The following is a 23327-nucleotide window of genomic DNA, read 5'->3' as shown; positions in this document are numbered from 1 at the left end:
CCCTCCTTTCTCTGAAGGTAGAATATTCTCAATTCCTGTAGCAATACGTCAAATTTATTTTGGCATTAGAGATATTTTATATGCATACAAATATTCAGCCCCATGAACAGGACTACTAATTCCCATAGATAGGATGAGAAAATAGTTTCCTAATCACACTAAAATGTGTGTCCTCCTAAAGTCAGTAAAAACTCCTATTTACCGGTATTGGCTCATTAAAAACAACACTGTCTCTTGTTTTTTTTAAAAAAATAAAGCTTAATGAGAACAAATTCTTGTGATGATTCACATTATTAAGTTGCATATTGTTATTTTCTAATCTAAATTGACAAGTAACTTCTACGCACGTTAAATGCTATTTAGCAACCTCTTTTTCAACAAAACTCAGCATTGCTTTCCAAGACTGCTAAATGATTACGTAGGTTGCCACCTAGTGTACAGAAGCACATATTACCCAGTCACCAAGGAGCAATATTGAACTTGATCTGGCTCTTTGGAACAATCCATGAACACTCAGTCACACCTACAGAATGCGGATAATTGGCAAAGTTTTCATTAGTTTTTGGTTAAACCTTGTCTAGTACGGTGCTTTCCTGTTTCTGCAATGCTCTATCCAGGGAGGCTCATCTCGTGCCTTCTTTGCATATACAGTATTTAGGTGCCAGGCAAAAACATTCCTATTCTCCTATATATCTCCTATAGAAGCACAGAAATTACTTTTCACCAAAAATAAAAATAAAATGCACAGGTTGCCTCAAATAAATATCGATACACTATATTTTAATTCTCTTTCTTTTTCTTTCAAGTGCTCTGTTTCTGCCCATGGGCCTGATTCCTTTGCTTCTGGGGAATCGGGTAGATTAACGGCCTGCCCGGTTTAAAATTTATTTTTTAAAATATCTAATGGGTACATACTTGGTTTTGACCAATAAATTTGTACAAGGCTGTGATGTGGGGGGAAACCAGGAAACATAGTTTGATGCTGACTAGTTTATAATTTTGTTTTGTTAACAGCCACTGGAAGGAACCTAGAGCACCCAACCCTACCCTGTAACTCATCTTTTCAGCTTCGTTATTTAACATGCTGCTATTATTTTCTGCTTTATACACATCATGACTATCTATCTCCCCACTCCCTCACTATATTTAAGAGTCAATGACCAACACGGCTACCTACCTGTAACTGTATCTATCTATCTTTCTATCTATGCTTCTTTATTTCTGCCTTATACTGTACACATCATGACCTGCACGATTTTAGCTGTTCTTATTTTCATCTGTGAACTGTCTTGAGTCCCCGACAGGGAAAAAGGTTGGTGTTTATAAATACATATAGAATTATCATCATCATCATCATTTTGCTTTGTACCTGGTGACCAAGACCCATTATTTGTTGTTTTGCGTTGTTTCATATTATTCTTACTATAACTTCTATATAGAAGGCTCCTGGTAGATATATATTTCTTTATTATTATTATTATTATTATTATTATTATTATTATTAAAAACAACACTTGCAGACAAATAACAAGTGCTCGTGTTTCTGAGGTGGCCGCTCGCAGCTCTCTGCTTTTCCCCTCAGAGAGGCGACAGCCCTTCGCCTTCGCCGCCTCAACCTGAGGCGGGAACGGAAGAATTCATTCGCTCGGCCGGGAGGAGGGCGCTTCCACTTCCCGCGTCGTCGTCCTCCTCCTGCGGCCGCCCCTGCCCTGCCTCCTCCCGGGCCTTCCTGATAGGCCCCTCCGCCGCCGCGGCCCAGCCTCCCGTCCCCGCCCGGCCCACCTTCCTCTCAGCAGCCATGGCGGCCTCTGCTCTGGCGGCGGCGGAGTGGCGTCTCCAGGCCCTGCGGGGCCTGCAATGCCCGTGAGTGCGGCTGGGCCCCGACAGGGAGGACGGGGCGCGGAGCGGGAGGCGCAGGACGGTCAAGGCCGACGCCTCGGGGCCTCGTCGTAGGTCCGGGGGGGGGGTGGGGAGCTGAGCAGCAGCATCCTTCCCCCTCCCCGCTTTTCCTTCAGCTGGAGGGGGGAAGGGACGAGGCTTCACCCCGGGGCTCAGAGGCTCCAGAGAAGAAGGCGCCTCTGAGCATGTGCAGAGTGCATTTTTATTCCTCCCTCCAGTCAACAAGCAGGACACTCGCATGTCTTTCGTCCGAGGCAGAGTAGATGAGGGATACTTCTACTGTTAATTTTCACAAAACTGCTGGGTTGGTTGTTTTTTCCGGTGTGTGTGTTATGTTTGTGCGCTCATAGCGAGGGGAATGGGAACCCTTCTGAATAATAATAATAATTTATTTATTTATACCCCACCCATCTGGCTGGGTTTCCCCAGCCACTCTGGGCAGCTTCCAGCAAAATATTAAAATACAATAATTCATCAAATATTCTGAAAACAGTGCTCGCATTTAATAAGAAGCAGCTCTGGCTCCTTCAGATCTTCCAGATGCCTCTTGAAATAAATAAATACAGGTGTGCCAGGGCCAGATTTCACCTGACCAGCTGGCAGCTTGAAAGGGCATTGGAGTAATGTGTGTATGTTGTCCAGGAGGAAGCAAGATCTGTTTTTCTCAGGCAAAGTATTACTCAAGAGGTATCGGAAGGAAATGTTTGAAAACTGATGAACGACTATTATAGATAGATAGAAGAGGAATTACCCTACTTGACTATTTTGTGGACAGGTAACAATGTATAAAAGCCATAGCAGAAATTGGTAATTGAACAGGTGATGTGTAGGGGGGAGAAGGGATAAAATGTATTTTGAAATGATAGTTGGGAAACTTATTTTACTGGGAGCAGCAAAGGAAGGGGGAAAATAAATTATAGAATATCGATACTGTGAAAATAAATGGCAAAAAATTAAAGGGCATTGCTTCTTGGCCACAGTGTTACTTATGCGATATAAGTGGTTTGCGTGTGGAAAACCAGGCTCTGCCATAGGGTCCCGGTGATGCTACAAAGCATTGCTGCCAACGAGTGGGTTATGTTTTTGTGTTTTTGTCTGCAGAGGCTGGCTTGCATGGCAAACTGTTGCACGAGGATGGCACGGCTGCATGGAGCAGCTGGAAGAAGGGTGGTGGTGTTTGGGCGAAATGGACCTTAGGGCTGTATTCTTAAGGCTGTATTCTTAAGTTGCTGGATCGGCGTGGGTAAACAGTTCCCGTCATCTGTAAATAGAGCCAAGCAAATTCCTGCATTGCAGAGGGCTGGACTAGAGTACCCTCGGGGTTCCCTTCGCACTCTACAATTCCCATGATTCTATATACTCTTAAAGGACACAATGGAGGAGCTTTTGTGGGATCAGACCACAGGCCCATCCAGTCCCACCATTGTGTCCTCACAGTAGCCAGCCAGGTGCCTGTGGGAAGCACAACAGCGCTCTTCACACCTGCCATTCCCAGCAACCGGTCAGAGGTTTACTGCCTCCCACAGTGGAGGCAGAAGATAGCTATTGTGGCTGATAGCCATTTATAACCTAATCCTCTGTGAATTGGTCTGAACTTCTTTTAAAGCCACCTGTTTGCTGCAAGGAACCAGACACCCCAAAGGGCTCGTCCTTGTGGAAATTGTTGAAGGGGTGTGGGATTTTGCCCTGGGAATCCAGTAACATGAATTCAAAACAACTAGGCAGGGGTGTAGTAGGACAAGGACCTAAGTAGCTACACCCCGTAGGTGAGACAATATTGCAATCATGCTTCGTGGGATGAGCCCCATAACTTGCCTTCAGACATTTGATAAGGCAGCTTTCTGTATAAATAATAGTATTATTATTATTATTATTATTATTATTTATTTATTTGCTTCCTAGCCTGGAATTTCAAACTTGATGCTGTATACTGAGCTGACATTTCTGTTGACTCCTGAGATTTCTCTTTTGGTTAGTTACCATCAGTTCAGACAACGCCATCAGCACATAGGTGAAGTTAGGGTTGTCCCTATGTGCATTACTTTACACTTAATGCATAGCTGTCAACTCTCCCTGCTGTTTCCCAATGCTATAATAAGGGAATTTCCTGCAAAAAGGAAAGGTTGAAAGCTATGTTAATGGAACCACACCTTACTTTTCTTCTCTATCTTGCTCTCAGCCATGTAGATATGGCCAAGTGTACATTTTAAGTGCTGCATTCACATAGCTGTGTTCTTCAGAACAGTTACCATGTAGTAGCTCAACTGCAAAAAGAATTGTTCTAGATCAGTCAGGTGTTTTTTTCTTATTGGGTTTCTCTATCCTTAACAATTGTAACCATCATTTTATTTCCACCCCAAGAATAGCTCAACCGGCTAAATTTTTACTTTTGTTTCATACTATGCTGTTTCCCTCTTACAGAAAATGGATCTGGACAGCAAGAGTCAGAAAATACTCTTCTGCAAAAGGTGAACTGTTTGGATTATTGTATTTACAGGGGGGGAAATGTGTTTTTAATGTTAACATTTTCGTAGCATCAGCTCTGCTTTTTTTAAAAAAAAATTTAAATGCTCACCCTGGGTGCTTGCCTCTGAAAGTTTTATTTGCAAAACGCTTGCTGAAATATGCCAAGCAGGTAGATGGCAACAATGTTTCTTCACGTATTGAGATTTCCTCTAGAAAGTGTAAATCCAGATTAAATGGGAGAAATACACAAGCTGACATTTCGATGGTGTTGATGCTGCAAAAAACTTGCATGCATGCGGAGCACCCATCTCACGCACACACAAAAACCCTCCTCTGCAAGTACCCACTTCCTTAAGCGAAGCTTTTATTCATGATATGGAAGACATGTTAAAAAGAATAATAGGAATGAAGTTGTGCTACTGTTATCAGTAACAATCATGGTTTAACACTTTTGAAGCTTATTTTCTCCTTTTCTAAAACAAACAAACAGGACAAAGAAATATTGAGAAGGTCCTTGTGGCAAATAGAGGTGAAATAGCATGCCGAGTGATGCGGACTGCCAGGAAGATGGGAGTGAAATCTGTGGCCGTTTACAGTGATGCTGACAAGAATTCAATGCATGTAGCAATGGTAAAACACACATTCGTTAAAACATGCAAGGGGCCAACCCTGAAAACAATTGTAAAGCGGAATAAAGTTCAACATGCAAAGCTGATTTAAACTGAGTCAGATTGTTGTACCATATGGAAGTGGGTTGTCTGCTCTGTCTTCTCCCCTCCATCTGGCAGATTCGTTCCCCAGAGTTTGCAGGTGTTGGCTTTCCGATTGTAAATTGAAGTGACATCTTTTCTTTTAAAAGGAAGGGACAACTGAACTTGGAAGAAACAGAAAATGCTTGTACACTCATACCTTGGTTTTCAAACAGCTTAGTTCTCGAACCTTTTGGCTCCCGAATGCCGCAAACCCGGAAGTGAGTGTTCCAGTTTGCGAACTATTTTTGGAAGCCGAACGTCCGATGGAGCTTCTGTGGCTTCCAATTGGCTGCAGGAGTTTCCTGCAGCCAATCAGAATCCGCGCTTTGGTTTCCAAACGTTTTTGAAGTCGAATGGACTTCGGAACGGATTCCGTTCAACTTCCAAGGTACGACTGTAGTAATTACCGGTAATGCAATCATTTCCACATCTGGGAACTAATGACTCAGTCCTGCTTGGTTTGTATCTAGCCTTGTTCCCAGTTCCCTGGAATATGTTGGAAAGCCAGTATACAGATTTATTCTTAATTATGTTGCAGATCCAAGTTAAGGGCTGCTTTTTTCTTTCCTTACTTTTTTGTCATGCATCCAAACCTTTATCTAATGCTTCAGACCTACACACTTTCTTATGTTTAGGTATCTGTATACTCAGTAGAACATAAAGAAGACTATAAATTCTGATTCAAGAAATTACTAAAGATGATTCACAAGGAACACAGAAAGTGGAGACAGGAAGAAGTCAGGATACAATGTTAAGGATAGATGTTAAGGATAGCATAGGTTTTTTGTTTTTATTGTAGTTTTGTTTTTGTTTATTATAGTTGTATTGTTTTGTATTGGTGTGTTTGTATTGTTTATATAAAATTTAATAAATATTTTTTTTTTAAAAAAAATCTGATTCAATTGTGGTTCTGCCGTTTAAGGTTTTTCTTCTTCTGAAAAAAGGTGTCTTGGAATGTAGCTCTAAAATTAGCTGTTCTGCAATTGTCTGAAATGTAGCCAAATAATAATGTAAACACAGGTCCCTTTATTTCATTACAGGCAGATGAAGCGTATTTCATTGGACCAGCACCATCTCAACAAAGTTACCTGTCCATGGAAAAGATAATGCAGGTGGCCAAAAAGTCAGCAGCACAGGTATGTATTATAACTCGCTTCTTCATTCAACCTGCTTCTACATGTCTTTTTAAATAGATGTCAACTCTGGATGCTATTCAGTATTGAGTTTTATGGGGCAGCCAAGGCCTTAGGAGCAACTTAGCACAGAGTTCTGTAGTTCTACAATTGTTTAAAAAGGTAAAGGGACCCCTGACCGTTAGTTCCAGTCACAGACGACTTTCGGGTTGCAGTGCCCATCTTGCTTTACTGGCCGAGATGTTTAGGGAAGCTTTTAATAATAATTTATTAAATAATTTATTAGCCTTAGTCCTATGTATATTCCCAACATGGACACTGTCGTCACGCCCGCTAGTGCTTTTTATTTTATTTGTTTTAACCCGTACAATTTTACTGCCAATTGTTTTAACTGTATCTGTTGTATTCTCTGCATAATCGTGCCAGGCTACTGCCTGGTCTTTTACTATGTGCTATGGCCATAGGGCTAATGCAATAAATAAATTGCTTGCTTGCTATCTATAATAAAAAGTAGTATAATCAATAATTTATTTATACCCGCACATCTGGCTGGGTTTCCCCAGCCACTCTGGGAGGCTTCCAACAGAACATTAAAATGCAATAATCTATTAAACATTAAAAGCCTCCCTTCAGATGTCTTTTAAAAGTCTGGTAGTTGTTTTTCTCTTTGACATCTGATGGGAGGGCGTTCCACAGGGCGGGTGCCACTTTTAATGTTTGACAGACTATTGTATTTTAATATTTTGTTGGAAGCCGCCCAGAGTGGTTGGGTATAAATAAATAAATTATTATTATTATTATTAAGATATGAACTTCACTTTAAATCAGATAATTTTCCTTGGATCCCCCACAAGACATTTTTGCCTTTCTCCACTAAAGCTACTTGTGTGGCTCATCTGAACTTTACAGGGAGTGTGTTCTCTCATGCGCTCCTCCCTGTGCCCTGCTTCATAATGCCTTGCCTGTTGCTGAGGGGAAGTTGGTGAGGATATGGGACAGGATTTTATTCGTGATGGCACACACATTGTGGAATTTGCTTCCACATGAGGTCCGCCTGACTCTCTCCTTAGTGTTTTCCACCAGAAACCAAGGATATCTTAGAATAATAAAATCCCAGAATCATAAAACTGTAGAGCTGGAAGGGACCCCGAGGGTAATCTAATCCAACCCCCTGCAATGCAGGAATATTTTGCCCAACGTGAGGCTGGAATCCACAACCCTGAGATTATGATTCTCATGCTCTAATCTTAATCATGAGCTTTCCCATTTAGCTAAAACATTGCTATTTTCTTTTGACTCTGATATTCCAGTTGGTTTTGTTAGTTTATACATTTGCTGGTATTTTAGCTTTCATTTTAAGTTTGTAAGGTTGTATATCTAGCATTTAAAAAACAAAACAAAAACATGGATTGTGTGTTTATTTCATTGGTTTGTTGTTTTATTTTGCTGCTTTGAATGTCCATTTGGTGGAGAATGCTGTAAACAAATGGTTCAAATTAATTATTAGGGCTTTAGCTACATAGGGATCTGCTTTATACCAGATCAGATTTCTTCTTCATCCAACTCAGCATTGTCTGCTCTGACCAGCAGCAGAGGACTTTCCTACCACCTGCTAATGAAAGATGCCAGGAACTGAACCTAAGTTATTCCACATGCATTGAGCTGTGGCCATTTCCCATAAGTCTGAGCTAGGGAAGGCTGTGCTCTTGCAGCACTGCTGATGCTACTGGGGTGTTCTGTGCTTCGGCAGAGCTTAGTAGTTGCATCCAGGTTCCTGGTTACACTTCAGTGACACAACATGTGCTGACTGAAGCAAATGAAAATTTGTGCATTAGATATAAAAGTATAGAACTGTTTGTGCCATAAGCAGTTAATAAAACGGCATTTCTCGTATCCAATCCCAGAACTTGATGCTATGTACCTCACTGACTTTCAAAGTAAGCTACAAGAAACCAAGGCAGACTGTGGAGCATCAGAATGTCCTTCTGATGGGCAGCATCCATCAGATATTAGGTCGCAGCATTTGGGGCTCTCTGCAGCTTCTGAAATAGTTAATTGAGGGAAAGCTCATGCAGGGCACTGTGAGACCTGCAAGTCTCATACAATATGCCCTTGATACTTCCTGTTTTAGGCTATCCATCCAGGCTATGGCTTCCTGTCAGAAAATACAGAGTTTGCAGAGCTCTGCAACAAAGAAGGAATCATTTTTATAGGTCCTCCTTCATCTGCCATCAGAGATATGGGCATTAAGAGGTACTCTGTTTTGCTTCACGGCTAAACCTTTTTATACAGGGATGTTAACTATAATGGTTAAGATGGTTTTGTGTCTGACTGTGATGGTGCTTTACCAGCCTAGTGCTTTCCAGATGTTTTGGACTACAATTCCCATCAGCCCCAGCTGATGGGAGTTGTAGTCCAAAGTGTCTGGAGGTTACCCAGTTTGGGCAAGGCTGTTAATATAGCCTTGTGTTTGGGCACCTCCATCCCCTCTTCTGTATGTGCAATGAATTAAGCCTACAGCGTTTTCACTGGTCTGTGGGAATGACCACAAAGCGATATGGTGAACCTCAGCATGGAAGGAAACCTGACTGTGTACAAGGCTGTAGAGCAAGACTAGAATCAGGTTTCAGAGCGTGACATGGCAGTTTTCTTATGCAAGCATAAAATTTGCGCTTTTTGAAATTAGCCCTCATAGTAGAGTTGTGGGAAGAACTCTATAAAGAAAAATAAAACAGACAGGAATTTCCCATGTGCTAAAACTGTGTTTTAAATCTCATGGGCTGATCAAATAAGCATTTTATATGCTGCATACCAGCAAGTTCTAGTTTGCCCCCTTGTGGCTTCCCAGCATGCATACATGGCATGGAATACAGTTCCTTTCTGTATGAGAAAATTGTAATGTTTGAAGTAGTCCTAGATTGTGGGAATAAAATGCAGACAATGAGATGTGTAACAAGAAGCCCTCACTGTCATTGCCACTGAGTATCAAAAAATATTCTTTTGAAGCACCTCCAAAGCTATCATGTCTGCTGCCGGGGTTCCTGTTGTTGAAGGTTACCATGGTGAAGATCAGTCTGACAATTGCTTGGAAGAGCAAGCCAGAAGAATAGGGTATCCAGTCATGATCAAAGCAGTTCGTGGAGGTGGAGGAAAGGTAAGGGCAAAGGAATTTGATCCTCGGCTGATCTACTGTACAAACAGAACAGAGCAAAGATCTTCAGCTCCGGGAAATAAATGCTTAAGGTGTAATGTGCCAATCATTGTGCCAGCCTGATATCTTGAACCCTGGTCGCACTACAGAGTTATCCTTTATACCAAGGGTGGCTAATTTGTGGTCCTCCAGATGTTGCTAGATCACAACTCCCACCAGCTGCAGCTGGCATGGTCAATGGTTAAGGATGCTGGGAGTAGTTTCAGCCACATCTGGAGGACCACAGAATAGTCAGGCCTGCTACACATTAATAGTGAACTCAACTTCTTTGTGAGAATCTGTTTAATCAAACAGCACCATTCATATTCAGGTTTGCAGGAATACAACCCCCCCCCCGCAAAAAACCCTCATGGGGGGAAACTAAAGGGTTTGGGGACAGGGGCAAGCATGCAACAGGACTTCAGAAGCTGCCTAATGAGGACTGGCTGCTCAGTGGGCACAGAATGCTGATGGGACAGAAACAGAAAACCAGGGAGGCATAGGAATGGCGTGTCCTGGAAAAGACATGATGACTAGCTTGACTGGTGGAAATATGAGCCAGAGCACTCCATGTTGCAACATTTGCATGTGGGCCTCAGTTGTCTTTTATCCTTATTTAAATTGCTAGCTGTCATCTCTCCATTAGCACCAGGGCTTCTTGTTGTTGTTTAGTCGTTTAGTCCTGTCCAACTCTTCATGACCCCATGGACCAGAGCACGCCAGGCACTCCTGTCTTCCACTGCCTCCCGCAGTTTGGTCAAACTCATGTTAGTCGCTTCGAGAACACTGTCCAACCATCTCATCCTCTGTCGTCCCCTTCTCCTTGTGCCCTCAATCTTTCCCAACATCAGGGTCTTTTCCAGGGAGTCTTCTCTTCTCATGAGGTGGTCAAAGTATTGGAGCTTCAGCTTCAGGATCTGTCCTTCCAGTGAGCAGTCAGGGCTGATTTCCTTCAGAATGGATAGGTTTGATCTTCTTGCAGTCCATGGGACTCTCAAGAGTCTCCTCCAGCACCATAATTCAAAAGCATCAATTCTTCGGTGATCAGCCTTCTCCAAGGCTGAATTACTTGGTTTCATACAACTTCGCCATAATGCATGTTTTGACCGTTGCGGTAATGCTCCTAACAGGAAAGCATCAGACAGCGGTTGCCAGTTGGGTCCCTCCTCAAAGTTACTAAAACTACATGTTATGTACTCAGTGGCATCTGAAAAGCAGCTGATTCAAAGTTAGTACTTGTGTGAGTGATGCATCCATATTGTAAAGCAACTTAGCAAAAATGGATTTGGGACATCCTATTGTTTTTCACTCACAATTTTTTGCTCAATATTATTCTAATACTGTATACTGGTTTTGTCACACCGTAGGGCATGAGAATTGCTCTTTCTGAAAAGGAGTTTAAGGAACAATTGGAATCAGCCAGGAGAGAAGCCAAGAAGTCTTTCAACGACGATGCCATGTTGATAGAGAAATTTGTTGATAATCCAAGGTAACTAAACCATCCATCTGCTTGTAATCTCTTTAATGAATTTGTAGAACAAAAGTAGGGAAATTGATTGGGGTGTCTCTGTGTGTGCATCCTATGGCAGGTGAAGCACCAGCAGTGAATTTGCCCCCCCCCCCCAGCAAAAAACACAAAAAATCGGAAAAGCATGTTTGGGACATTGGGTAGGTGCACAGCACTCGTGCTGCCCTGGAAAATCCAGCCCTGGTTGGAGGGAGGTCAAAGCTTGGGTAGCTGTTGGGGCGTTGAGCAAGGGAAACTGAAGATGCCTGATAGACCACTTCCCCAGAGCTCTAGGGACATGGCACTGATCTCCCCAAACTTGCTGTTTTTGCTGGGTAAGGATGGAATTTATGATAGTAAGAGATGCAGCTATCTCAACCCCCCCCCCAAAAAACCCTCTTTCTCTTATCACTTTCCCCACCTCAAGATACTTGCAGACTACAATGTAACAATGAACTATCTATTTAGAAGGCATATGCTGTGTTGTATGGTGCATGCTACAGTAGACTTCACTACAGTATAAAATATTTCAGGGTTATAGTGATCTCTCTAATCCGTGTTAACAATTGTGAAGCCCCCTTAAAGTAATTGCAAATCACAGGTCCTTCAAGATAACAATTGTGAGAACAAAACTTATAACACACTGAAAAAAACAGGCAATAATAGTTTATTTATATGTGTATACTTTGGTAGCCTCGTGACACATAATGTGTGAAAATGCATTCTGAAGTGTGTAGTATTGATTCCAATATATTAGTGATAATTATTCTGGAATATGCTCTGGCCCTGTAGACATATATAGTTGTGACAGTGCAAAGTGTAGCTTGCTATCAAAACTTCCTAAATGGGACACTTTAAGTTCTATGATAACAGTTTACTACAATGCAGATCACTTGCTTGGTTGTCTTTCTGATCCTTCTGTTCATTTAGGGTTTTTAGCACAAGGTAATGATTCAAGACCTGGTATGTGATATTGCAAGCATCAGACATGTTGACCTTGTTCTGAATTGCTATGTTTGAATTCTGGATCTCTCTGATAACTTACTACTATTTAAAAACAAAAGTGTGCTTTTGATAAATGTTTGCTTAAGTACACAGACCTTCCTTTTCCTAGAATATGATGTTAGAGATTAGCATGTTTAAAGTTATTTTAAGTATGATGAAGGGTAGAAGAAAACACTGATCTCCCCGAAGCTTACATTGTTTCCAATTCTGAAAAATAAGATTATCTTTAATATATGATATGTTGTGCTAGTTGTCTTGAAGTGGCACAGACTACTGTGATGGAATAATGCACTTTGCTCTTTAAAAAATGGCACTAATGGTCATTGCCACTGATGGACATAAACCTTTATTTATTAACATTTGCATCTGAACCTTTATTTATTAATTTTTACACCCGAAACAGGCATGTAGAAGTTCAGGTATTTGGAGACCAGCATGGCAATGCAGTTTATCTGTTTGAAAGAGATTGTAGTGTACAGAGAAGACATCAGAAAATTATTGAAGAAGCTCCAGGGGTGAGTGACTAGTTTCTGAAAAGGTGATTGAAATAGACGTAAGTGTCTTTTTTTTGTTTACTTTATTAACATAATTTTTGTTTTTCACATGTGATACCAATGGCTTCTTGGTGTGTGTGTGTGTATATATATGTGTGTATACAGAATATGATACTAGTTTCAGAGACACCCAAACACTTCTAACATGGGATTTTGTGTGGGGTTTTTTTTTTTTTTTTTTACTATATTGAGTTTGGAAATCATGTTAGCAACCCCAGTATCCTGTTGCTAAACTGTATAGCACATGCACACACTTCTGAAGAGCTACTTTTTCTGGAATATTTTGTTAGTTTATCCAGGGTATTCTCAGCTATCTAAGCTATTCCTGAAATGTATTTTATACTAGTCATGCCTCTTACTTCTTCCGTCAACGTGCTTATATTTAAAGGGGCTGGATATTTTTCTTTGCAGGGTTTTGAAACCATCAGCGTTCAGTTAGGTGATCTGTTCTGGTACAGTTTACCAGTGAGGTTCATATAGATGAAATGTGGCTTGAATAACTGCATGTGAAAAGAAGGGTTTTTTTTAAAAAAAAATCTGTTTTTCCCCAGGTAGATGACACCTGCATACAAGCACACGATGCTGTGTGTGGTATAAATGTAGTAACATCATTTCAACCTTTTCTTAGCCAGGAATTAAGCCTGAAGTAAGAAGGAAGCTTGGAGAGGCAGCTGTCAAGGCAGCTAAAGCTGTGAACTATGTTGGAGCAGGTATTGCAAACTTAACTTCCTTTTAGTGCTGTATTTAGGTTCACATTGGAAGTTACGTACCCATATGGGAGGCATGTTTAGAGGAAGGCTGATTTGAGTGGAACTGTAGAGTTTATAAAGTGATTCTAGCTCTAACTTGGGTGGTTAAAATTCTAAACTTAAAAGGAAAGATTGAAAAAAACACCACCCAGAATAATATTGTCTGTACATTTATTTATTTTTTCAATCTAGACGTGAAGTCTGCAGCCAAAGATTTAGCTAGCTATTTTAAGTGAACATGTAAAGGTCACTCGTCTTTATCTTTGTGGCTCTTGGCTGTGTGTTCCCTTTCTCTCTGCCCTTTCATTCCTTGTTGCCTTTCCCCTCTCAGTCTCCTGCCTTTTGGCTTTCTTTTCATGCCCTTCATAATTCCCTGCACCTTGTACTTTTATTTTCCTGGGGTGTTCAGCCCGGACACTGAGATCCAGCGCTGAGGGCCTTCTGGCGGTTCCCTCACTGCGAGAAGTGAGGTTACAGGGAACCAGGCAGAGGGCCTTCTCGGTGGTGGCACCCTCCCTGTGGAATGCCCTCCCTTCAGATGTTAAGGAAAAATATCCTACTTTTAAAAGACATCTGAAGGCAGCCCTGTTTAGGGAAGTTTTTAATGTTTAATGCTGTATTGTGTTTTTAATATTCAATTGGGAGCCGCCCAGAGTGGCTGGGGAAACAACAGAGTGGCTGTCCTGCACTATCCCAAAAAGCCCAGGGAGGGGCAAAGTGACTGCAAGCTTCTTTTCTGAAGCCAGTGTGTTTGTGTGGTCACAGTAAGCCAGAATCTGGACAGGTTTAAGGCTGCATTTGACTGAGAAATATTCCCACTGGATTAGAGTGTTACAATTCCTGGAGGATTTCCAAGCTGTGGTTTTGGATCAGGTTTTTAAAAACATAGTTTCTATTTAAGATGCTTCATATTGACAACAGACAGCAAACTCTGTGGACAATGGCGTTATGCTGATTTTTGTATCTGATTTTTGTTGGAAGCCGCCCAGAGTGGCTGGGGAAATCCAGCCAGATGGGCGGGGTACTAATAATAATAATAATAATAATAATAATAATAATAATAATAAGTGTTATCCTGGGACTTTGTTTAGAGAAAGCATTTCCACCGCTATTAAATGTACCAATCTTAAATATTTCAGGAACAGTGGAATTTATTATGGATAGTGAGCATAATTTCTATTTCATGGAGATGAACACCAGGCTGCAAGTGGAGCACCCAGTTACTGAGATGATCACTGGGACCGACTTGGTAGAATGGCAACTTAAGGTAATGGCTTATAAGGGCAGCATCCATAGGAACACAGGAAGCTGACTTATACTGAGCCAGACCCTTGGTCCTTCTTATTGGCAGAAGCTCTCTATAGAGTTTCAGACTGTGGGCATTCCCAACCCTACCTGAAGATGCTGGGGATTGAACCAGGGACTTTGTGCATGCCACTAAGATGCTCTGCCTGTGCCCCCATTTGAAGCCAAGCATTGCTTCTTACCACCAGTGTGGGAAGGTTTCTCCTTGCATCTGGGACAGTGAATTCTCACTTTTTCTGTCTGGGCTGATGCTAAATTGGGCACTGAATGAGGGTATGTAAACGCAATAATATTAGAAGATAAGAATGCATCAAGAACAGCACACGGGAAGTCACTTGAACAAAATTGTATTAATTAGGAAATATTTTGTATACTTGGGTTGAGATCTGGAAAATCAATAAAAATAATTGGCAAAAACATGAACGAGGATCTGGAATGGATTTGCTTCAAGTTATTCCACTGTGCGAGTGCTCTCCCACACAACGTTTGCTACAGTCTGAATTAAAAATGGGAAGGATTAGCTAGTTGCAGGTATTATAGAATTCAATCTGTTGCTCTGTAGATGGTTTGTGAATGAGTGTTTAAAGCAGGAATTGCCAACCTGCTTGTCTGTCTGCTGTACAGCTGTCAAAGGCACAAGAACCCTTTTTTGTGTGCAGTGTAAACACTAAACCTCAAATACCTCAAGGATTTCTACTACTTAAATTTTGCTGCACGATTTCTCTGTGATTCCTTGATACCCTCACAAGCCAAAGACACTATTCTCAATCCTGTGGAAAAAGCAAAACTCTTTTTCTTTACAGGTTGCTTCAGGGGAGAAGATTCCTTTGGCTCAGGAAGAGATCTCTCTTAATGGACATGCTTTTGAAGCTAGGATCTATGCCGAAGATCCAAACAACAACTTCATGCCGGGGGCTGGACCCTTATTGCATTTGTCTACACCACCCTCTGACAGTTGCACCAGGATAGAAACCGGGGTAAGACAAGGTAAACTCCTTGCTGCAAATTAGTGTCGGGAACATTTTTTTCGCTTTAAGGGTGCGATCATCGTTTCAAAAGCAAAGGGGATGGTTTACTAGTCTACCCTTTGCCATGACCAGGTTTTCCATACCTGACTAAAGGAAGTAACGCGGGACGAACTGACTGCTTTTTAAGTTACTCATTCTGGCAAATTGCTTTCCCAACTCTTCCTATTTCAGGGGATGAGGTTTCTATATACTATGACCCAATGATTGCTAAGTTAGTCGTTTGGGCAGAGGATCGTCAAGCAGCATTAAGGAAATTAAGATACTGCCTTCGACAATATAATGTAAGTACAGACAACATTATGATTTATAAAATTTGGGTCCTTTCCAGTGCTTTTTCTCTGGGGGGATGCAGAGGTACACGTACCCCTAAACATTTTATGTTGCCCTGACCGACCGACATGCCAGCTGTCTCCGCAATAGCAGTGCGGACTGGAGTTTTGTCATTTTCCCCGCCGGTGCCCGGGGATGGGAGTCTGGGGTGGCCGTGGTGAAAGCGATGGCACTCCTCCTCCTCCTCTTAGCGGGCTAGAGCCAGCCAGTGAGTGCTCGTCCCTCCTTGTTCAAGCTGACTCCACCGTTGTGAGTGCCTTCCCGTCTTCTCAGCGCCACCGCCTCGAGTCCCTCGTGAGAGGGTTAGGGAGGAGGGAGAGGGGGAGCAGCCAAAATGAGAATACCCCTAAACAGTTTTTTTAAAGAAAAAAAGCACTGGTCCTATCTGATAAAGTAGGGGAGGGAGACCTGTGGCCTTCTGGATATTCTTGGACTGCATCTCCCATCATCTGTGACTATGCCTGTTGGAGCACGTGACTGCGGCAAATGGCTTGCCTTCACCTGGTGTGCTTTCTTTGTTCCCCTCCCTCGGCAGATTGTAGGGCTAAGCACCAATGTCGATTTCTTGCTGGACCTCTCAGGCCACCCGGAGTTTGAGGCTGGAAATGTTCACACCAATTTTATCCCACAACATTACGATGAGCTATTTCCACCCAAAGAGGCAATATCTGAAGTGGCCTTATGCCAGGCAGCGCTTGGACTCATACTGAGGGAGAAAATTGTGACCGACACTTTTAGAATGCAATCAGGAGGTAGGCTTGAGGCATCTTTGGCTTTTTAGAATACTTTCTGTTACAGGGGAGAATGTGCCATGTATGTGTACACACACAATCTCTCTTTTATTTATTTGTTTCACATTCATAAGCAACAATTTTTGAGATCCCATAATTGCTAACAAACAGAATTCTCTACTTGAAAGAGCTCCCCCATTTATTTCAGTGGAGCATTGACGGAATCTTTCTCTCTCCATTTTTTATATTCCAGATAAGTTCTCTCCATTTGCATCCAGCAGCGGAAGAAGAATAAATATACCTTATGTTAGAAACCTGACTCTTTTAGATGGTGAAAATAGTAAGTGACTTAGTTCTGAATGCCGTGAATTTGAGTGTCAATCTTTATTCTATAGCTGAGAAGGACAATTAGACATACAATAGTACAATAATTCAAAATGCCGTTCTTTTATGTACATTGGATTGATTTATATAGATCGCTTGGCATGTACTTAAACTGCAAGCATGGCTTTTTTGTTTTCTTTGTTACTTTCATCAGAGCTGTCCCATATTTCCTGGTTGTTTTTGCAAAGACCTGTTTTGTTCATGCTGTTCAACATTCTCAACACTTCGGGAAGCAGGCCTTGCCACTACTGCATGCTTACATAGGATTAGATGTGCCCTAGGTATAATATTGAGGGATTTTAGTATTTTGTGGGAGACCTTTTTGTGCTAAGGGCTGCTTCACCCTGCTGGAAAGCTGTTGGGAGGCTACATATATTTTTCAGTGTTGGATGGGGGCCAGGCCCATGCACAGTCACACACCTTTAAGACATGCAAAGTCATATATGCACAGAAAGCTATTTCCCATGAAAACTCGAGTTTCACATTCTGTTTCCTCTAAAGTTGCTGAAAAGAAAGGAAGTTCTCCAACACCCTGCCCTGACATGCAAAAAGAACTCAGTTGTCTAAACAGCACATCTGAACCACAACCCCTCCCTTAAAACGATACATTTCAGGATGCAGTTGCATCCTAAAAATTGATGGCATGCAGTTGCAAAATGCATGGATGGCTTTTTTGCACACTTGCAAGGGGCCACAAGTCAAGACTGAGCCCGAGAAGGCCTGCTTCTGCATTGACACCAAGTGGATATCCGCAACTGGCAGTGCCTTCTCAGAAGTTCTTAAAGATCAGCTTGGGCTGTATTGAGGAAGGTGGCCTGCTAGGTAGCCTAGTCCTAAGTTGTTTGTGGCTTTAACCACTAACAACAAAACATTGAGCATGGCTCAGTAGCTGACAGGTAGCCAGTGCATATCTAATACAGTGGTACCTCTAGTTACAAACTTAATTCATTCCGGAGGTCCGTTCTTAACCTGAAACTGTTCTTAACTTGTTGTTGTTCAGTCGTTCAGTCGTGTCCGACTCTTCGTGACCCCATGGACCAGAGCACGCCAGGCACGCCTATCATTCACTGCCTCCCGCAGTTTGGCCAAACTCATGTTAGTAGCTTCGAGGATACTGTCCAACCATCTCATCCTTTGTCGTCCCCTTCTCCTTGTGCCCTCCATCTTTCCCAACATCAGGGTCTTTTCCAGGGAGTCTTCTCTTCTCATGAGGTGGCCAAAGTACTGGAGCCTCAACTTCAGGATCTGTCCTTCTAGTGAGCACTCAGGGCCGATTTCCTTGAGAATGGATAGGTTTGATCTTCTTGCAGTCCATGGGACTCTCAAGAGTCTCCTCCAGCACCATAATTCAAAAACATCAATTCTTCAGCGATCAGCCTTCTTGATGGTCCAGCTCTCACTTCCGTACATTACTACTGGGAAAACCATAGCTTTAACTATACGGACCTTTGTTGGCAAGGTGATGTCTTTGCTTTTTAAGATGCTGTCTAGGTTTGTCATTGCTTTTCTCTAGTTCTTAACTAGAGGCGTGCTTTTGCTAATGGGGCCTCTTGCTGCCACTGCGCCGCCGGCACATGATTTCCATTCTCATCCTGGGGCAAAGTTTGTAACCTGAAGCGTTTGTAACTCGAGGTACCACTGTATGTGTAAAACTGTGTCTCCCACTGAGCAACCTAGCAGCTACATTTTGTACTTTTTGGCCACCTAAACCAGGTGCAAGGGTAGCCTCACATTAGTTTAATTGTGAATCACTGTAGCGGCACAGTGTGGCAGAAGGTGGAAGATGACGACGGGAACAAGGAGCCCACACTTGTGGAGAATGGGGAGAGAGAGTGGAGGTGAAACTACTTAGAGCTTTCAACGGATAAGTGGAATAAATTTTTAAAAAATAAAGATAAATGGAGAGGAGGTGACTTCAAACTTCAAAGAGGTGCAGCTCAGTTGGATGTGCATTATATTTGGGTTTTAATTCCTCCTCTCCCCTAAAAAAACAACACAAAAAACACACTCGGAAGTAATTTAAATCTTTATTTTCTAACAGAAGTGAATATGACCGTAACCTACAATCGTGATGGATCATATGACATGCAGGTAAACGTCTTCTATGTAGTTTGAGTTACTTTTTCTGTGTAGTTTTTTTGCAAATCCTTTGTGGCCTATATGTATTTGACCTAATCTGTGGACTGAGACAAATTGGATAGAGTTTCTAAGGGGCATATTCCCTGTATGGGTGCCTTTTTTCATATTGGTGAGCCTTAATGTTTTCTCCTCTCATCCATCCTTGGAATGCAGCATGATATATCCATCTCCCAAGCTTATTTCCTCAAAAGTGGTACATGGACCAGGGAGTTAAAATCCTGTATTCCTGCATTGCAAGAGGTTGGTCTAGATCAGGCATGGCCAAACTTGGCCCTCCAGCTGTTTTGGGACTACAACTCCCATCATCCCTAGCTAACAGGACCAGTGGTCAGGGATGATGGGAATTGTCATCCCAAAACAGCTGGAGGGCCAAGTTTGGCCATGCCTGGTCTAGATGATCCTCAGGATACCTTCCAACTCTGCAATTGTATGATGCTGTGTAATTGTATTTCAGATACAGAATAAATCTTTCCATGTTTCTGGAGATCTTTCGAGTGATGGTGATTTGGATTGCATGACATGTTCAGTAAACGGAGTTGTTCATAAATCCAAGGTGGTAATTTTGGGCGACGCCATTCACCTCTTCTCACCGGTAATATTTTCTACTTAATTTATCTGGAGAATAAATTTCCAGCCAGGGAAATGAGTGTTTTTTCAAAAGGGAAAAAATTATATAGATACATCTACCCGGTATTTACATTTGGGAGAACAGGGACTGAATGTGTGGCTCTAAACTTTTATGTAAGCAGCCCATCATATTTTTGTAACATTTGAAAATCCATAGCTTTAATTAGTAGCTAAGGCTAATTAGTCAATACTGAACTGTTCAGTGAATAAATTGGCTTGTAAAGCTAAATGCCTCACATCTTTAAGTCATAAGGATGGGGAGATGGGGCATGGATCTTAAAATTTAAAAGAATATCCTAAATGACCAGATGTCTGTGATAAGCTCCTGTGAATCAGGGCTGCAATATTTGAAATGTCTTCATGAGGAATTACACATTTTTAATCCAGCCCATTCATATTCATGCTTTATATCATTTCCAAAATATGTGTTGGCTTAGACTCACATCCTTTTCATACACTACTTTATTGTTATTGCTACATCTTGGAAGTAAGTTAAGTCTAAGTAGGCTAGGGAAGTAAATCCAAAGTAAGGTAACAAATTACCTTGGTGTTTTCTGAATTACATTGACAACCTCCTTTATAAGAAGGAATATTCTGTTGGTGGTCTCAGAATGCTGCTTTTTCAGTAAAAAGTGATTAAAGGGAATTAAAATGGTTCTCTTAATGAACATCATGTAAACTCCCTGTCAATAAATCAAGTGTTTAATGTCCATCCTAGTTACACCTGTCATTTCAGGATGTGGAAAATGCAGGTGTGTACTAGCTGTAAAAAGTGTTGTTGCACTCATTTGCTCTTGGTGTATTTTTATTTTCTCCAGGAAGGTAGTGAGCAGATTGGTCTTCCTGTGCCAAAGTATTTATCCGGAGTGGGTTCGGTTGGAGATCAGGGTGGGGCTGTGGCCCCCATGACGGGAACAATAGAAAAGGTAATTCTGGAGGGATCTGTGTGTGGGTGTGGCAGAGCCTTTTCTCTCTGTAAACCACTTTACATGTTTTTTTTAATCAATTGGCATATGAATTTTATGAAATAAATAAATAAATAATAAATAAATAAATAAATAAATAAATATAGGAGGTGCGTTTCCCTTTTGTATCAAAGGTGATGCATTGATGTGTCCTGCAGAGACTGTTTTGCACATGACATTCACTCCTGGTTACTTATCATCCTTCCTTACTTATCATCCTTCCTTACTGGAGAGAAACTCTATATTTGTATAGGAGGAACGTGACACCTGGCTTCTCACTCACTTTTCAATTTGTTAGGTGTTTGTGAAAGCTGGTGATAAAGTCCAAGTCGGAGACCCGCTGATGGTTATGATAGCTATGAAAATGGAGGTGAGTATCATAACATTTTAATCAGGAAGACAAGAGGGATTTGGTTTTGGTTTATTACCACAAAATATAAAGTGTGCCTTAAATGTTGCAAACATAGTATGTTAACTGACTAGTTGTTTAAGGATTGTGCTGGTTTTATTGGCACGAGTGATTTCTAGCTGTAACAGGCTATCCTGATGTTTCCCAGGAGCAAATCTTCCATTGCGTTTGCATGCTGGAATATTATTTATAATTTAGAAAAATGACCCCTCGCCCCACCCTGCCATTTAAGCATTTCTGTTCTATCCAAGGCTTGGTGCTATACAAATTCCGACAAGCAAAGAATCTCTCTAAAAACCACTGCATTTTTTCTTCACAATGCTCCTAGTAATTAATCTAAACCATTGCAGGGTATACATTTATAACTTGTTTTTGCCTTGCTGGGTTCCTTAATAATAACCTCAAACAAACTGGCTCAGTTTGCCTTATTAATTGATGCTGGATTCCACCTTGCGCACTGATAAATGGAGTTAAGCACTGTTGTAGGGCAGTGTGTAAACAAAAGTGGTGCCGTGTCAGAAATTGTAGTAATCATAACTTGATGCTAAGTGACCCTTTTCCTCCTCAAGCATTACCGGTATATCATGTGCGAGCTTTTGACCCCATCATTTTGATATAGCCTTGCATGACACACACTTAATTTCTAAAGCCAAAACCCAAAAATATCCTCTTAAGCACTCAGTCTAGCCTTAAAGGTTTGGAGCAGGGGAGAAAAAGACAAAATCTAGGGCTGGTAGATGCAGCTCATGGAGGGCCAGGTGATATAACCTTCAGCATCCTACCAGAACTTTGGCCAATGTCCCAGCCACCTCTGCCGAAGTAATTAAAATGTGGTCTTCAATAGAATATAATTCATAATATGCTTTTACAGGTATAAATCTGTGAAATTTGTAGGCCAACAATAAAAGTACTCTGGGAACAGTGCTATCATGGCACCGGTCTGTTTGGGAGGAAGGAAGAACCTCAGCTGAGTCTGGGCACCACTTCCTCCCCAGCAGACAGTGTGATCACCTGATTGGCTGATGGGAGGATGCCCCATAGTTCTGATGCACCACAGTGCAATAGATAATCAGCGTTCGCACAGAAGGGTTCACACTGACCCATCCTACTCTGCAGATAATTGTTGCTGTGGTAAGGTTACCTAAAAGCAAAGCGAGATGTTCTTATCTCTAGGGATGGAACAGAGGAATCTAATACTGATGCTAAGTAGCTCTCTCTACCCCCCCCCCAAAAAAAAATCTGTCTGCTGGGTGTGAGGCAGGTATTGGGACTGAATTTCCCCCTAACATTTCTGCATACATTGTTGTACTTGGATATTTATATGTATCGATAAAAATTAATAATTTCTGTTCAGTAAATCAGAATTCTTTCATTTGAGCCCTGAACCATTGGTTTTGGGTATACATGTCTTCACAGGAATCCTGTATTGGCAGGCGTGACGACAGTCTCCATGTTGGGAATGTACATAAGACTAAGGCTAGGGGAAGTTGGCCAAAAAGGTGGTCCTGAATTTCAGGGCCTGTAATATGTAGATGGCCACTCCACGTCAAACCAAGGGGTTGGCATCCACCAGAAGATATTTCATGCGGTATTGGCTTATAGACGATCTGCATATTTTAAACGAGGTGCCCTAATGTATAGCTCTTATTTGTACAACTGCTGGTGGCAGCCTGAAGTTTTAAATAGAGAAACAGCGATTGTTTAGCTAATGTATACTTCTTTCTCTGCAGCATACCATACGGGCTCCAAAGGCGGGAATAATTAAGAAGGTTCATTACCAGGAAGGATCACAGGCCAACAGACATGCTCCACTAGTTGAGTTGGTGGAAGAAGACTCTGAATCCGAATAATCCCTGGTGAATGTCGGTGATGCCTTTTGATTTTTCCTTGATTCTTTTTTACTCCTCAAGAAAACATCTTTATATTTCATTAATTTAATTATTACTAATAAAATGCTATTATTTTCTCTGCCTTTGAATAGTTTCTCATCACAACTTTAGACGACTGCCTCCAAATTCTGTGCTTCACTTGATTACTCAACAGCTGATGCAAAAAGGACAGTTTTGTGGCCCCTTAAAGACTTAACACATTTATCACTTCCATGGGCTACAGCCCATTTCACCAGACACAGGAAGTGTCATTCTGAGTTGTGGG

The 23327-nt window shown here is 41.7% G+C and overlaps 1 protein-coding gene across 1 annotated transcript; it reads left to right on the top strand.

Moving 5' to 3' along the window:
* Nucleotides 1-1739: 1739 nt before the first annotated feature.
* MCCC1 (methylcrotonoyl-CoA carboxylase 1) lies at nucleotides 1740-23145 on the top strand. The gene is made up of 19 exons (XM_033150736.1): nucleotides 1740-1863; nucleotides 4321-4367; nucleotides 4856-4995; nucleotides 6158-6253; nucleotides 8382-8503; nucleotides 9257-9404; nucleotides 10808-10929; nucleotides 12356-12467; nucleotides 13135-13216; nucleotides 14395-14522; nucleotides 15364-15547; nucleotides 15760-15869; nucleotides 16454-16670; nucleotides 16903-16989; nucleotides 19075-19124; nucleotides 19627-19764; nucleotides 20618-20725; nucleotides 21063-21134; nucleotides 22904-23145. Exons 1-19 carry the CDS (start codon nucleotides 1799-1801, stop codon nucleotides 23021-23023), a joined length of 2148 nt encoding a protein of 715 aa, XP_033006627.1. The 5' UTR covers nucleotides 1740-1798; the 3' UTR covers nucleotides 23024-23145.
* The last annotated feature ends 182 nt before the right edge of the window (nucleotides 23146-23327 follow it).

This window comes from Lacerta agilis, chromosome 5, assembly GCF_009819535.1.
Source record: "Lacerta agilis isolate rLacAgi1 chromosome 5, rLacAgi1.pri, whole genome shotgun sequence".
Taxonomy (NCBI): Eukaryota; Metazoa; Chordata; class Lepidosauria; order Squamata; family Lacertidae; genus Lacerta; species Lacerta agilis.
This window is presented reverse-complemented; position numbering and strand designations above follow the sequence as displayed.

Excerpts from the sequence above, each read along its gene's own strand:
- MCCC1 (XM_033150736.1), top strand. The coding sequence starts at position 1,799 with ATGGCGGCCTCTGCTCTGGCGGCGGCGGAGTGGCGTCTCCAGGCCCTG. Across the intron at positions 1,864-4,320 it reads CTGCGGGGCCTGCAATGCCC|AAAATGGATCTGGACAGCAA; the intron begins GTGAGTGCGGCT and ends TCCCTCTTACAG. Across the intron at positions 16,990-19,074 it reads TCTTTTAGATGGTGAAAATA|AAGTGAATATGACCGTAACC; the intron begins GTAAGTGACTTA and ends ATTTTCTAACAG.